The sequence below is a fragment of the Macrobrachium rosenbergii genome, chromosome 26 (genome assembly GCF_040412425.1).
Source record: "Macrobrachium rosenbergii isolate ZJJX-2024 chromosome 26, ASM4041242v1, whole genome shotgun sequence".
NCBI lineage: Eukaryota > Metazoa > Arthropoda > Malacostraca > Decapoda > Palaemonidae > Macrobrachium > Macrobrachium rosenbergii.
Genome location: NC_089766.1, coordinates 15,713,879 through 15,728,649, shown reverse-complemented (window position 1 = coordinate 15,728,649; position 14,771 = coordinate 15,713,879). Strand labels below are relative to the sequence as shown.

Genomic DNA, 14,771 nt, shown 5'->3' with positions numbered 1-14,771 from the left:
GTTTGAGGTCACAATCCAAATGATGAGTACAAGCAACCTTGGCTGGGCTATGATACAGCACAGGTTGAGGCAGAGCATTTCATACCATTTTCAGGATTGTGGTGGAATTAATGGAATAGGTTTCCACTTTTAATGGATGTTGCCCTGTCTTGAACCAAGCCCTCTTTGATTCTGTAATGTATAGAATTTTACAGCATTCATGCTCATGCCAGATGCTACTTACTTAGTTTCAACACTTCAGTTTAAGAAGCACAATCGAGAAGTTTGAAGTTAACCTCTGAAATTTGGTCATAGTTCGTTTATAGTCTGACTGGTCAAATCAGTCACCCATAGTGTATGGTGTTCTCATTTTGAAAAAATTCTTTGTATCCAGGCTACCTGTTTATGAGTTTGCTGATTCCATCAATGAAAGTAAGCCATATTAATTTGTAAGAAATAACCATTCCTGAATAGCTGTTTATTGCAATGGAATTCTCATCTTCTTCAGAATGAATTTCTTGACTTTTTACTAGTGTGTGACTAAATTTGCAGTTAAGGCTGCTTTGTTTGCTTGTGCCTAATAATAAATTATACTACTGTATCTAATTCATTCTTAAACCTCACTGTTTTCATGTTAGTCTGATAAAGCTGCAGTATGGGAACTGTCTGCAAATAAAGACATAACTAAGCTTCGCAAATTATCAAAATTGCTCTTAAAAGAGAACAGAACCAAAAACAGTTCTTTGTGGGATAACTGATATAACTTGGGTTGGTTTGGATATGTCCCATTAGATGAAACTTTAATCAGATTGATTTGAAAGGAAATTATTGCATGTAGCCAAGTGCTTACAGGACCATCTGCCCAGTTTCCTTTGGGCTTGCTGCACTGCATGAAGAGATCAACTTTGTCAGAAGCCTTGGCAAAGGCATAAATGGTGTCAATTTCCCCATCTGGTTATTGACTTACAATTTTCTCAAAGATTCTCATAAAGTGAGATGTCAGTGATACAGAAATGTATGATTTCTTGTGATAACACTCTGTTCTACTTCAGTGCTGGGGAGGTGACTGAGAACTTCAAGATTTTTCTATGTCATTACTTGCTTATGATTCTAAACACTAGGAGTAGATGGACTTCCTTAGTTCAGTTTGCATGATTTTAATAACATTATCAGAGTGATCCAGTCTAGATGCAGCTGATTCTAAATGTTGATTTTATTTTCAATCACTTCTGCCATAAAATCAGTGTTTTATGTGCACGAGATAATTGCAACTTAAGCTGAGGAATGTTGCAAGGTAGTGCATCCTCTGTCCATACGGGAGAACTTATTAAAATTTTTGCCATTCAGTACAATTTGACATATGTACAAGGTTGTGCCAAGTAGGTGCTATATAGGATAGTGTGGATAGGGTTGATTGATTTATGAAGTTAGGCTAACTAACCAAGAACAGGGGGCATAATTGGCCATTCAGTGCCTAAGACTGAGAAAAGGGAGTAGGGGTGGTTGGACAACAAGATGAGATTGTATGGGAAATATGACTGATTGCAGGGTTACTGTATTTTAACCATGCCACCAAGCAAAATGCTCAAACCCCAAGGGGCTGGCTGCCAAATAAGGGTTCCATTAATTGACTATTATCAGCATTGAAATTGGCTTCAACACCTTCATTTTTATTTAATAAAAAGGTTGACCTCTGTAGGGAATCTTATGCATGTACAAGGTTACTACACATTACATATCAAAACCCTACTACATAGGATAACAGGCTTCTCAATCAAAGGTGTCAGAACAAAGAGAACTTTATTGTATATTTATACTTTATACAAAGCCAGCACTATCCTAAAATATCTTATCTCTGGAGTACTTTTATATCAAATAAATTTATTTCTTAAAAAGTTGGTTTTTATGATAAAAAAAAGGTATAAATCATATGCATGATCAGGCATTTATGAGAAACCTTTGGGTCTTTATTTCCAGAAATGTTTGCATCAGAACCAACCTCAACTGTACAATGTGGATTCCTCTATTAACATACAACACATATTATTAACTTAATGAATAATAATTATTACTGCTAACAAGGATATGGCCCTCAATTCAAATACTGCTAAAGGCAATACATGTCTTTTCAACAGAATGTTAAGAGACTTTGTAATTTCTTAAGAAAAGACAGCAATTTGAAGATACATTATACAGCAAAAAATATATCAGACAAAAGATCAGCCACAAAATGTCATAATACCATCATTCACACTGTACATACACCTTAAAATGATAGTGCTTTAGGGCACATAAATATAATCTTTAAACACAAACTCTCATTTTAGTCTCATACATAAAACAATTTATGTTACACAAGGAATGCCAGAGGCACACAAAACACATATGCAATTAACCACTAGGTGTTAAACTGCATTATATTCAGAGCACCCCTCGGGGGCGAACCTTACTTCAGATCCCAAGCTTTAACTGATAATGGATGAAAATTCCAATATCCTGTTGTAATTAGAATATCCTCAATACAATAAACCAATGCAATCCAAACCAGAATTCAGTCCTTTCAGCACAATCCTTCATTATTTACAAGTGAAAAGGTGCAACAATAAGCATATGAGAACTTTTAATGTTTAAGATCGTCACACCAAAAGCTATCTAAACTCAACAGCTCCTTTGCTGAAACTTTCATCCTTATTTCATTCTATAAATGACCAGTTCTGATCGTCTAATGTTAGGATGTTAAGATCATATCTGGTATTAACTAAAAGGGTAAAACTGATACAATTTTTTCTAGTGTGGTACCTTGCCAGGAACCGACTGCTTTTTCAGTTTTTCCTTTCTTGTTTATCTATGTACACCTGAGAGACAATATATTATGAAAAGAGAGAGAGAGAGCGCCTTTTCATCCCAGTATCAAAAACCAGTAAATCAACAACAGAAAGACAGCTTGTTCATTTACAGACTCATGAATGTAGAAGGAAATGGGTATAAGTACAATAACTAGCAACCCAACTATCATTGCCATTTTGGCTTAATTGCATACTGGGCCAATATAAGCCTTAAAAGTGTTCATTTTTCCTTGTCCACTTTGTGAATAGCTTAAGCTTTCACTATACATAGTATATCCTACTCCAAACACATGCACATAAAGAAAAAACCATGTGCTATTTTATACTTGTACTTAACCAACAGACTTAGGCTTCATGCAAGAATAAAAAATAAAAAATAAACAAACTTACTAAAACTTCATACAAACTCAAGTTTGGAAAGGTCTGACACTTCAAAACAAAATAAAATTCTTTGGCGTAATATAGGAAAGTCAAGATAAAAATTGAACAAGAAAACGATAAAATGATATAAAGTGGATCCACAAAATCTACTAAAAATACTGAAAATCTTACAGTAAAAAGCTCAACTATCAATTCTGCATCCCCAACACTCTTCTACTTCGGGTTTGTGATTCCTGGCCAGCCATCTTCTCTGCTATGTTATGGTTCTGTGGCGGTCTAAGCCCTCGTTTTTTGGTGCTTCCTCTCTGAACTGAGGTATTCTCTTTGTTATCCTGTAAATGAAATGAAAATAGAAATAGGCAGTCGTTGCATTAGTAAAACTACTGATAAATAGTTTTCCTAAATATATATTTTTTTTAAACAAGTTAAATGATGGTGCTAATCTGTCTATTTCCTGGTCCTCAGTTCAGGTCTACACACATTATTAAGTTCTTGGCTGTTTTTAGTACCTCAGTATGTTAGAATTTTGTAGATTATTTTCATTAAATGGGATGTTTTATTTCCTCCTATGTTTAAAGACTGCAGTGTACGATGAAATACAAGGCATGATAGTTTTGCAATTTTTTTATGAATTTGCAAATTCCCTTGGAGGTATAATCTTATTTTGCAATCTTATGGCACTCAAGAACAGATAACAGAATTACTCAACTAGTTTTCAGATATGAATGTAAGGAACTTGCAGGTCTGAAATTGTTTAGCTTCTCATTCTCGTTGATATCAGAGTTAAGCTACTAGCTACTTATTCAAATTAATAAAATAAATGAAAATTCTTTCCTTGAATTTAAATATAAATAAAACCATACATTTTAATGACTTAGTTGCAGTCAAAGTCAACTTCAAGAAAACTGCTTAGAAATTTGTGGACTAACAATGCACAAGCTAAGAAATGCCCTGTAAATACCTTTTTAAACATATTTTATTTTAAATATCTCTTTCAATTGAAGATATTTTATCCTTACAAGAATACAACAAAACATAAAGATCAATGAAACAATTACAGAACCACCATTATGAATACTGGACTGAACTGACAGGAATTACATAGAAGGACCTACCTCACATCTCAAATTGTAATAAATGCATACAGAGATGTGCACTGTACTAAATATAAATATATACTCAACTATTAGCTCAACATAAAACAAAAAATGTTTACCTTGGTTTCTGGAATTGAAGTTGATGAAGATGACCTTGAAAGGGAAACCATGGAGTTCTCCCTGCTCATTGGAGCAGGAAGAGTCGGCACTGCAAAGACCTCTTTATTGTTCTGGAAAAAAAAAAGTAAAACTTTAGTTAGGCTATGATTACACTGTAGGGTCCCACACGGACCTACACAATCGTCCACCTTACCTGGCCATCAGAACTCATACCCCCACTCCTCAAAAGCATCTCCTGACATACGCGCCAAGCACAGGCATGTAAGAAACACAGCCGACACCATACATCCTTTTTATGTATACAGTCGTTCATAATAATGTCACGTCAAATGTATCACTCCTAATGAGGCAATACAATGTCAGCTTTCCAGATATATCTAACAGAACTCTGTTCACAACTTATAAATAGAATTATGTACCAATTGTCATACTCAAACAAACACAGTTGACTGTATATTAATCTATTTTGTCAGGCACTACATTTCCACTCACAAGAGCCCTTGACCTTTTGGTCTGTTATTTTGAAATCAATTAGTAAGATTGTAGATGCTGCTCCTTACTCACACCTTTGCTGCAACATGAATGTTAAATAACCTACAGAAAGCCTCAATGTAGCATTACTAAATCTTGCATAAGGCAATACATTTCCTTTACATGATTAAGAATACAAATATTTTCAGGAAATTCTATGGTAAAAAATCTAGAAAAAAAAAAAAAAATATCCATCCCATCTGTAATGAAATTCAATGAAATGCTTGCAGTCTTAATATTTCCTTTATAACAATGACTGTGAATTGCACAAAAATGCTGTCTGTGAGGTCTTAGATTTGAGAAATTTTTTGAGGCATTACAACTTCAAACATAAGAGGGATCCTAATTTTCAAGTTCATGTTTCAATAAAAGTATAAACAAGGAGAAATTTTTGGAGGCAGTAGAACTTCAAACATAAGAGGGATCCTAATTTTCAAGTTCTTGTTTCCATAAGGTATCAACAAGGAGAAATTTTTTGAGGCAGTACAACTTCAAACATAGCAGGGATCCTTATTTTCAAGTTCTTGAAGGAGAGGGGTCAATTCACTACCTTTGAAGCACTGGAGAGTAGCCTTAGATCAGTGGTAGATCCAGAATTCGAGCGGACATCAGTAACCGAACCAGATAATGATTTGACCTCTGTTGCATCCTCGTCTACTTGAGAAGAATCGGACAAAGATAGACCTGATGTGTCAAAGGATGGGGAGCTGATTTCATCCTGTAATGTTGAGCAAAAGGTCAAATACATACCAAACAATCATGAAATTTATTTATGTTAATACAGTATACAATATGAGAGAGAGAGAGAGCTTATTATTCAAATTATTCACAAATCTTCATTCACACTTCCATGTGAATTAACCTTCAATAACTTGGTTAATAGTGTAATGTACATAACTTGTAACTTCCTACCGTATCCAAATCCTCTTTTAATAAATAAGAGTCCAAAATGTAAAACTCACCTCTGTATCACCTTGTGAGCTTGGAATAGGAATTCTTGACATAGTACTTGCGGAACTAGAACGATACCGCTGAAGAATCCTTTCATGTGGTGAAGTTGTTGAGAGAAACCTGGAGAACTTGTAATCCTGTCGTACTGGAGTTTGACCTTAAAATAAATTTACTTAATTATAAATCAAAACATTTCCTTTTGAAGACTTAATTTCTGAGTACCAGTCTCAAATACTGGAAAGAAGGCTGATTATACATTTCCTAATTATGAATATTGTTCTTCCTTACAAACATAAAAGAAGCAATATTAAATTTTTAAAGGATTTATTTTCCAGATACAATAATGCAATCTAAATTTTTTTTATTCAGCACAGAACTGACCAGTTTGTGCTCCCAAAATTAAAACAAAGTACCTGTAGGTATGTCTTGAACCATTCGATCAGAGAACAATTCCAAAACCTGGATTCTTTGTGAAGTGAGCTCTTCTACCCTAGTCTCTCCTTGTTTCTCAAGGTCAGCCATCAGATGTCGACATTTCTCCATCAATGACGACAAATCATCTTCAAGCTTCGAAGAACTTGATTCAAGCATCTTCTGAACTTTAATGCGATCCTTCTCCAAACCGCTGATGGCTTTCTGTAAAGGGAGAAATGATACCAAAACACACAACAGTCAAAATTGCTGAATACTTGCAGGAATAGATTTTTACCTGATAAAACTGATACCTTTAATTGACAGGTACTTCAATCCTAGCAAGGAGTTAAATTTCTACAACCTCACCGTTTTAAATGAGGGGTGATAAGGGTAAGACAAATTTAAAGGACAAAATGCATAGACAGAGGAGGTTAGAACACAATTCCCCACATACTGTTATCACTGTGAAGAGAAAAAAAAAATCTTAATTACTTTTCCTTTCCACAGAATATCAATGTTTAAAAAATGAAAAGGAACCATGATGTACAGTACATTTACTAGTATAAAATGTACACCAAACAAGTAAATGTGTCAAATGTCCCAACAATTTTTCACAACTAATGAAGGTAAATTGGAAGATAAGAGTATTCATTAATCCTTATCATCACCATATGACTCTAGCTCTTACTTGTACATTATCTTTTACTGTCACATTTGAAAACTTCCCCTCTTATATATCTTAATTTATTTATCCTTTTCTTGTACTGTGATTTCCAGAAATTTTGGCAGCTGCAAGGAAGCATAGGCATAAGCCATGCTCAGTTATTTAAGTGTTCAAATGGTGTTATGTTTGTGTGCTCATAAGTCTGAAATGCAACTTCTGTATTTGGCTATATTTTAGTGTAGAAAAGCTCCAGTAAAGTGTAAATTACAGACTTACTCAGAAAAACGGGCTACTAATCCACAAGTTTATTCTCTTAGTGTTTAGTTTTAAATGTTTTACTGTGGAGACACAAACCCACCCTCAACTAAGTCCGAATATTTTAGACACCAATTAACAGACACTAACCTAGAAATAAAAGGCAGTTTGAAATAGATAAGATCGTGAGTGTGTTAAAAAATTGAGTACGCTCTACTTACTTCTACAGCATCTGAGTTATCTTTGACAGACTTCTCTGCCATTTTTTCTGCATTCTTCTTGTAACTTTCAACACCAGAAGCTAATTTGCTCAAGTACCCAGTGGTGTTATTGCCATGGTGAGAGACCACAGACTCTAATCCACATCGTTCCTCACCAAGGCGCTGCATGTTCTCTTCACTCTGCCAAATAAAATTAATCAAGCAACAATAGCCACTTCTACAGTACATATATAAACAAAAAAATTGGAAAAAATAAATTTCCTATTTCAAGATACTGTACAAAGCAGTGACAAAGAACCATCTACTGAACACACCCAAGGAAAATTTAATGTAGATTGATCTACTTACCTTTATGTTATGATCTTCCACAGATGAACCAATACCAGATAAAAGTGATGTTACGTTTGACATATGGTTGGTATAACTGTCTTTGTGCCCACAGCCGAAATCTCTCACTTTGTCCTTAGCAGATTCTGCTTTAGTTTCTAAATCACTCAAAGCAGATGGCAATTCTGATTTGCCCTCAGCCATATCTCTGTCAATTGCTTGAGTAATTTCAGTGACTGATGATAGCAATGCTGTCATCTCCTTGCTTTTGCCTTCAAGAGCCTAAGTACAGAAAATACTGTTACACTACAAAAAACAAAAATTAATATACAAGCAGGTCTCACATTGAAACCTTTAGAAAAGTTATGGTTACATCCTAAGCAAACCCTTCTGAACATTAAATGGTCTAACCTACAAACATACTTTAAAATATGATACAGAAGTAAAAAGGAATATGTTATAGCAAGCTCTTTTCATATATACATCATAAAATATTTTCTTGAAATTACGTGGCCAGTGTCATTGCATACTCTATATGTTTTCATTAATGATGTGATTAACCCTTAAGGGATGGGCTAATTATATATCATGCAACCCCCCAGACCGGGCAAACTTTAAGGTTGGCCAATTTAAGAAAAAAGCAGATATGCAAATGCACATGGTGCAAGAACAAAAATTATAAAAAATTTTCCATACCTTCCATGGGAAGTTGAAAGTAACTATTTACAACTGTGTGGGGCCTCTTTTACAAAACACTCATAAATTTATACATATTTTTTCTAATAATTTATTTTATTTTGTAAAACTATAATTACAGCTTATACAGTATCATAACGGATAAGAACTAAAATCAGTAACAAATTCTGAGGATACCAGTTGTAAAATATTTATATAAATTTACTGAGATCGGGACATGGAGTAACTTTTTTGGAGGTATACATGTTTTTTCTAATATTTTTTTTTTTTTTTTTTTTTTTGCAAAATTACAATTATAACTGACATCATATCATGAAAGATAAGAACTAAAACCAACAGCAATTCCTGGGTATATTTATGAGCAAATAAATAAAAAGACGTCATGGGAGAGAGTGGAGCAAGACATTCCCCCTCCAAGTCAAGAACAATACTCATTCCCTGAGATGATCATTGCTTGAGCTGAGCTGAAATCTATAGTTGCCACTGTTCATTTATGGGCCACTGAAGTGACGGAAACTCTTTCCCACTCGATAGTCAAATCGTATGGCACATAATATTAATACTTTACTCCTCAGAGGGGATCCGTCCACCATCCCAAAACCTGTTTTAGATCCTCTCATGAGGGGATCCATCCATTAAGGGTTAATATACCCATATTCCTTTTTACACCATATTTTATTCTCCATAACTCTTCAGCGTATATGTCCCTGTATATCCAATACTTATAGTGATTCCAAAAAAAGGTTCATGGTAACTTTTATTATGCAGGGTATTTATACATATCCTCCAAAAGCCTAGCTTTTTGTTGCCATCAAGTGTACCTGGTTCTCTGATAATCGACAACTTCAGATCCAGATCAGTTTAGTATTTGCATTTTTCTAATAAAACATTTCTATAACTTATTATTATCATCTTATTACTATTGAAATTCATGTAATCAACAGGTTGGCAATCATTTTCATGCTTATTAACTATACTATATTATTGTTATTATTAAGCCACACTTCCTTCTATCTAATATCGCAGGGTTTGCCTTTCCAGAGTTTTTGTGAAACCTCTATATATTACATTGCCATTTTGTAATCTTGACTTTCACTACAAACAATGCTGAACTATCAGGCTGTACAGATACGGATCTGCTTATACAAACAAGAGAGTGCATACCTTAACTTTTGAGTCAACAGATTTGCATAATGAAGTAAATTTTTCTTGGCAAGCTGAGGCACTGCCACTGAAAGTGTCTAGTAAATTCATCATCTCCTCCTCATGGGCAGCTACTTGTTGAGCATGCTGTTTGGTGAATTCTTCCAATTTCACACTCAAGTCAGTCAACTGGCAGAAGAAAGTAATATAGCCATATGATTCCTTATTCTGAACGTGCCCTAAAGAAAATCTCAATAAATAAATGAGTTTTATTTAAACATAAATTAAGTTTCAGCAAAATTAATACTCAAACTTATACAAAAACAGAAAACCTAATTTTGCAAATATCAAATGTGTACCTTTGCATTGACTGTGCCGTGCAAATTAGTCACCATAGTTGCCTGGGCAGATATCAAGGATGCTATCTTCTCCATTGAAGGCAAAAAAACAGATAATTCAAAGTCCTTCTGACACGTCTTCTGATCCTCACACTCTTGCAAAGTCAATTTAGCAAAGCTCTTGGTCGATGATTGAGATTCCTGAACCTGAAAGATCACTGACATTTTACCAATCTATAACCTCCTATCCTCCGTGACAATTCAAATGAAACATTCTTGTACATGATTTATAAATTCTAAAAATTCAAAATACCGCTGCTGAGCGAGGGCGAGAGATATTCTTACATTTAGATGCTTTAGGGTGCAATGTTGGGAGTTTAGAAGCAATAACATGTGAAAAAGCATACATGTACTATTATTATTATTATTATAAATCTCTTTAAGAGAAGTCATATTTCTAGATTTGTAGATTTCACCTAAGGGATTTGTTCAGGTTATGTGAAGTAAAAATTGGTGAAGTGTTCAAGTTCAAGTTGGACAGCTAGATGGGAGAATTCCAAAGACAACAGGTGAAAAGTAAAATGCAGAAAGAAATGCAGCTACAGATGAAGGGACGCTGCAAAGAACTTTAGTACTTCCTACAGCATGCCATACCAGACACACTATAGATGATACACCCTAGGAGACATATGTAAAACAAGTAACATTTAGCATAATTTTGGTTTTTGAAAAAGTCTGACATGTGAAGCAAGAATCCAGACTACCTCTTTACAAACATAAAACCATTTTGGAATTACCAACCTTCTTTACATAATTACTTCGAATTTCATTAAAGAGTGAAACATGACTTTGGCACACTTCATCCCACTGACTTACTACTGCTGACACTTGCTCTTGGCACTGGGTTACACAGCCACCTAAAAAAATGTAACATTTTAATGGGGCTCATGAACTGCATGTATAGTATAACACATTTGGACCAGCCAATTTGCTAACAAGTCAACTTTCAAAGGTTAAGTCACACAAAACATTGTGAAGGGTATAACTTCAGTTCCTAAATTCATACAGAGCATATGAACTAGTATGCACCTTAAACCTAAAAAGCATGAGGAGACAGGATGGAATCATACATCTAAAAATTTCATACCCATAATAAATAAATAAGTTATCAACTTCCTTCAAACATTTAGGTCTTTTACATTCAATATATAAAAAGAAAACACAACTACACTTACCAAGATCAGACGACATGCTAACAAGAGTATCCTTCTGCTGGTCAAGGTTCTCGTTAATTTTAGTCTTCATATTGTCAACAGCTGTCGTGTATGACTGTATGAAGTCACTGCTGATCTCATGATTTGCATTCTCTACATTCCTGTGACAACATGAAAATCTACTAGCAAAAGTCCAGTATACTACAACTAGTCAACAATCTCCAAGGAGTTTAACTTTCAAAACAATCAAGAGAAGTGCTACCTTCCTTCCAGCCACATGTAATGCTTTCAAGTTGTATAGTCATAATAATCTCTTACTGAAAATTTTCCAATTATTCTCTATGTAACTTATTTGGATAAGTTTGCTCTTGATAGTATACTTTAAATAAATTCAAAATTACTCTCAATTAGACAATTCTATGAAGCAAAGTATTCACAAAGGCCTAAACATGAATATAAATCTAGAGCACAATTTGTAAAATCACTGCAAAGACAACTTAATTCATGAAACACTCCCAAACTCATGTCAATGATGATCATAAATATGAAAGAAATGAAGATTCTTTACCAAACAGTTTAATGCATTTTCATATGCACATTGCTTGCACCATCAGCTAAATCTCTTATTACACTTTATCCTGAAGAGTGCATTTTAAAAAAACTACCCTTCTCTGTAGAACACTTAATAATTCCTTCATGCAAACAATGACTTCTTTTTAAATGCTATTATTCCAAAATACTTTTTATACAATGCACTTGGAATGCTGATCACACTATAGATTTGTATATCAATGCCTGAATCTCGAAAAATTTCAAATGATGGATCCAAATCAAAACTAGTGTCAAAATAGCCAAACAATGCCATCCAAAGCACTATCAGTGAAAACACTTACTTCTTACGCTCCAGCTTCTCATGGAGTTTGTCAAGGTGATCTGTTGTGGTGTCAGCCAATTCTACCAGGGCTTTCCCTTGATTTAAGAGTTTACCCTCAGTCTTGACATGTGTTGCCACTAGGTACCTGTAAAAACAAACAAATTTAATTTTTAAAACTAAGTAGTATTATCAGGTAATTAAAACATTATGACTCATTAATCTGGCCAAAGGTGTATTCTGAAAAATTATATTTTCATAATAAAATTAAGTTTTATATATATATACTTACCAAGTAATTATAAAGCCAGAGTTTTAACCTTGCACAGCAGCCTTTTATTTAAAAAAATTGCGGTAGCACTTTGATAGTTAGCGTAGGTGACAGGCCCCACCCATTCAACGGGTAACGCTGGAACGACGCAGCCGGTAATGTCATTCTGTTTGTGCCCTTATGTCCATTACAGGGGAGGAGGGAGGGCTCTAATTCTGTAATTACTTGGTAAGTATATGTGAAACTTAATTTTATTACGAAAATATTGTTTTCATATAAGTAACTTACCAAGTAATTACATAGCTGAATCCCACATTGATAGGGGGTGGGATGAATGGACATATTCTACTCCAAAACATTAAAGTGTCATAATGACTTTGAAACTGAAAGGATGGCTAGCATTGAAACTGCTTGTCATTCCTTACCTGGTACTAGCAGTATTAAAGTAGAACAACCAGACCACTAGGCTGACTTTCAGCTCTTATAGGGCTGGCAAAAGAGCTACTGAAGGTGAATAATGTCTCTGGTTGGTGCTCATCTTAACCTGTAGTGGCGTGGCGGTTCAGCTGAGGGTCGCCTCTACATAAGTGGGAGTCTTGCAACGGAGGGTAGGCCAGATCACTGACAAGACATATAATAAGTTCCCTTGCCCTGGGTGCAGTACCAATAAAACAACTGGGCAACACTGTCACCTGTGCTGACAAAAGACCACTACTCATCCACTAAGACTGGTGAGCACTCCAGGTACAAAGTACCCCCAGGCTCCCCAAAAACTCGACACCTTATGTCAAGGCTAAGAGACAGAGAAAGAATGCTTCCTATGCTTCCTCCCCCAATACCATGCCAGCCACTGATAATGGCACCAGGGTACTGCAATTCTCAAACACTGTTTCCACTTATTTTAAGTAGTGAGATGCAAAGATCAATTTGCACCTCCAAAAGGTCGACTGAAGAATGAACGAAAGGGACAAATTATGCTTGAAAGTGAGAGAGGTAGCGACTGCTCGGACTTCATGCACTTTCACTTAGAACAAAGGCATAACGTCCTCCTGAATCCGAGAATGCACGTCAGAAATCAGGTCCCTTAGGAAGAACAACACTGCGTTCTTCGACGTGTCCTTACTCCTAGAGACTGCTGCCTTCTTCTAAAACCCCATGAGCTCCTCAATTTGAATTTAATCAGGGCTAAAGAAGAGTCTTCCAGAGCCAATGAGGGTGAAGAGGCCCTGAGCACTCTTCAGTTGGTGCTGACTGCCTGAGGCTGGTGCTGAGCGCCCAAAGTTGGTGGCGAGCACAGGTGCAGAAGTCTGAGGAAGCGAAGCAGGTGTCAAGTTCCAGAGGAGAGAGGCGCTCAAAGATGAGAGAGTGCTTAGCAGCAAGTGACAGGCGCTTACTTGGAGCATCTGGGCGCTTGGAAAACAAAACAGGGCACTCAAGACACCAGAGACACTCTGGACTATCCCACAAAGGCTGAAGATGACGGGCAGAAAAAGCAGAAGGTGGAACAGCAAAATTGCATGAGGGCTGAGGTCTAACACTGGCCTCCTTGTACCTCTTGACAGGAGGTAGGGAGCTGTCCGCATTGACAAAGTGCCTTTTCAAAGGCCAAGAGCCAGAAGCATGGCACCACTGACACTTCTTGTTAAGAGTGGAGCCATCCGAATCAGACAACAGCTGTTTTGCACAAAAGAGACGCCTTTCCAGTGGTGCTCTGTCGCAGCCTGGGAACGTGCAACAGGCAAACCCCACCAGCCTCCCTTGCACCTCCGGTATGTCTTCTCCCTGGTGCAGGGGAGCAGGACAGGGACCTTCGTCTAGGTGCACCGGTGGGATAGGCAGCGAACTCCTCAGCATGCACAACACTGTCACTTTGCATGACACTGACATTCAGAACACTGGAAGATGCTTTCATCACAAAATCTCTGAAAGAGGTACCTAACTCCATTACAGGGTTAGCCAAAAACTCAAACTTCTTATCAAACCTCACTTCGAGACTGGCAATAGTGTCAGGATTGGAAACATGGGCACATGGTAAAGGAGTATGAGGGATAAGGATGGGAGACATAACAGGAATATGAAGAGAAGAAACAGAGCTATCTTCTACCACATTAGGTAAAGGAGGAGCTTCTAAACTAGCCCTTTCGGCTCTAAGGGCCGCCTTCCTTTTCCCATCCCTGTCAAGTTTGTCCAGATGGGACTTCAATACCTTCCTCTTATTATCTTCCCAATCCTGACATTCCAGACAAGTGAGCTCTTTACTACACTCCTGCCCCTACATTTGACACACTTAGTGTGAGACTCATAAGTCACTTTCGTTAATCTAGTTTTGCAACCCTCAATGCAATAACGAATGCTTGAAGGGCTGGAGTCTGACATATTGAACTAACTTTAGCAATACAGTCAACCACAGCTAACAAGATGACTAATCTTTAATGCCACCACAACAAAGTGA

The 14,771-nt window shown here is 36.2% G+C and overlaps 1 protein-coding gene across 1 annotated transcript in view; it reads right to left on the bottom strand.

Moving 5' to 3' along the window:
- Positions 1–1,765: 1,765 nt before the first annotated feature.
- Positions 1,766–14,771, bottom strand: part of Klp61F (Kinesin-like protein at 61F) — a 29,659-nt gene continuing 16,653 nt past the window's right edge. The window contains exons 10-21 of the mRNA XM_067128360.1: positions 12,071–12,196; positions 11,199–11,338; positions 10,765–10,880; positions 9,985–10,170; positions 9,647–9,814; positions 7,808–8,068; positions 7,460–7,639; positions 6,319–6,541; positions 5,917–6,062; positions 5,505–5,672; positions 4,423–4,533; positions 1,766–3,538 (exon numbers count right to left, since the gene is read on the bottom strand). Coding sequence (XP_066984461.1) covers positions 3,395–3,538; positions 4,423–4,533; positions 5,505–5,672; positions 5,917–6,062; positions 6,319–6,541; positions 7,460–7,639; positions 7,808–8,068; positions 9,647–9,814; positions 9,985–10,170; positions 10,765–10,880; positions 11,199–11,338; positions 12,071–12,196 — 1,969 coding nt within the window. The 3' untranslated portion in view covers positions 1,766–3,394. The remainder of the gene's footprint in view (positions 3,539–4,422; positions 4,534–5,504; positions 5,673–5,916; positions 6,063–6,318; positions 6,542–7,459; positions 7,640–7,807; positions 8,069–9,646; positions 9,815–9,984; positions 10,171–10,764; positions 10,881–11,198; positions 11,339–12,070; positions 12,197–14,771) is intronic.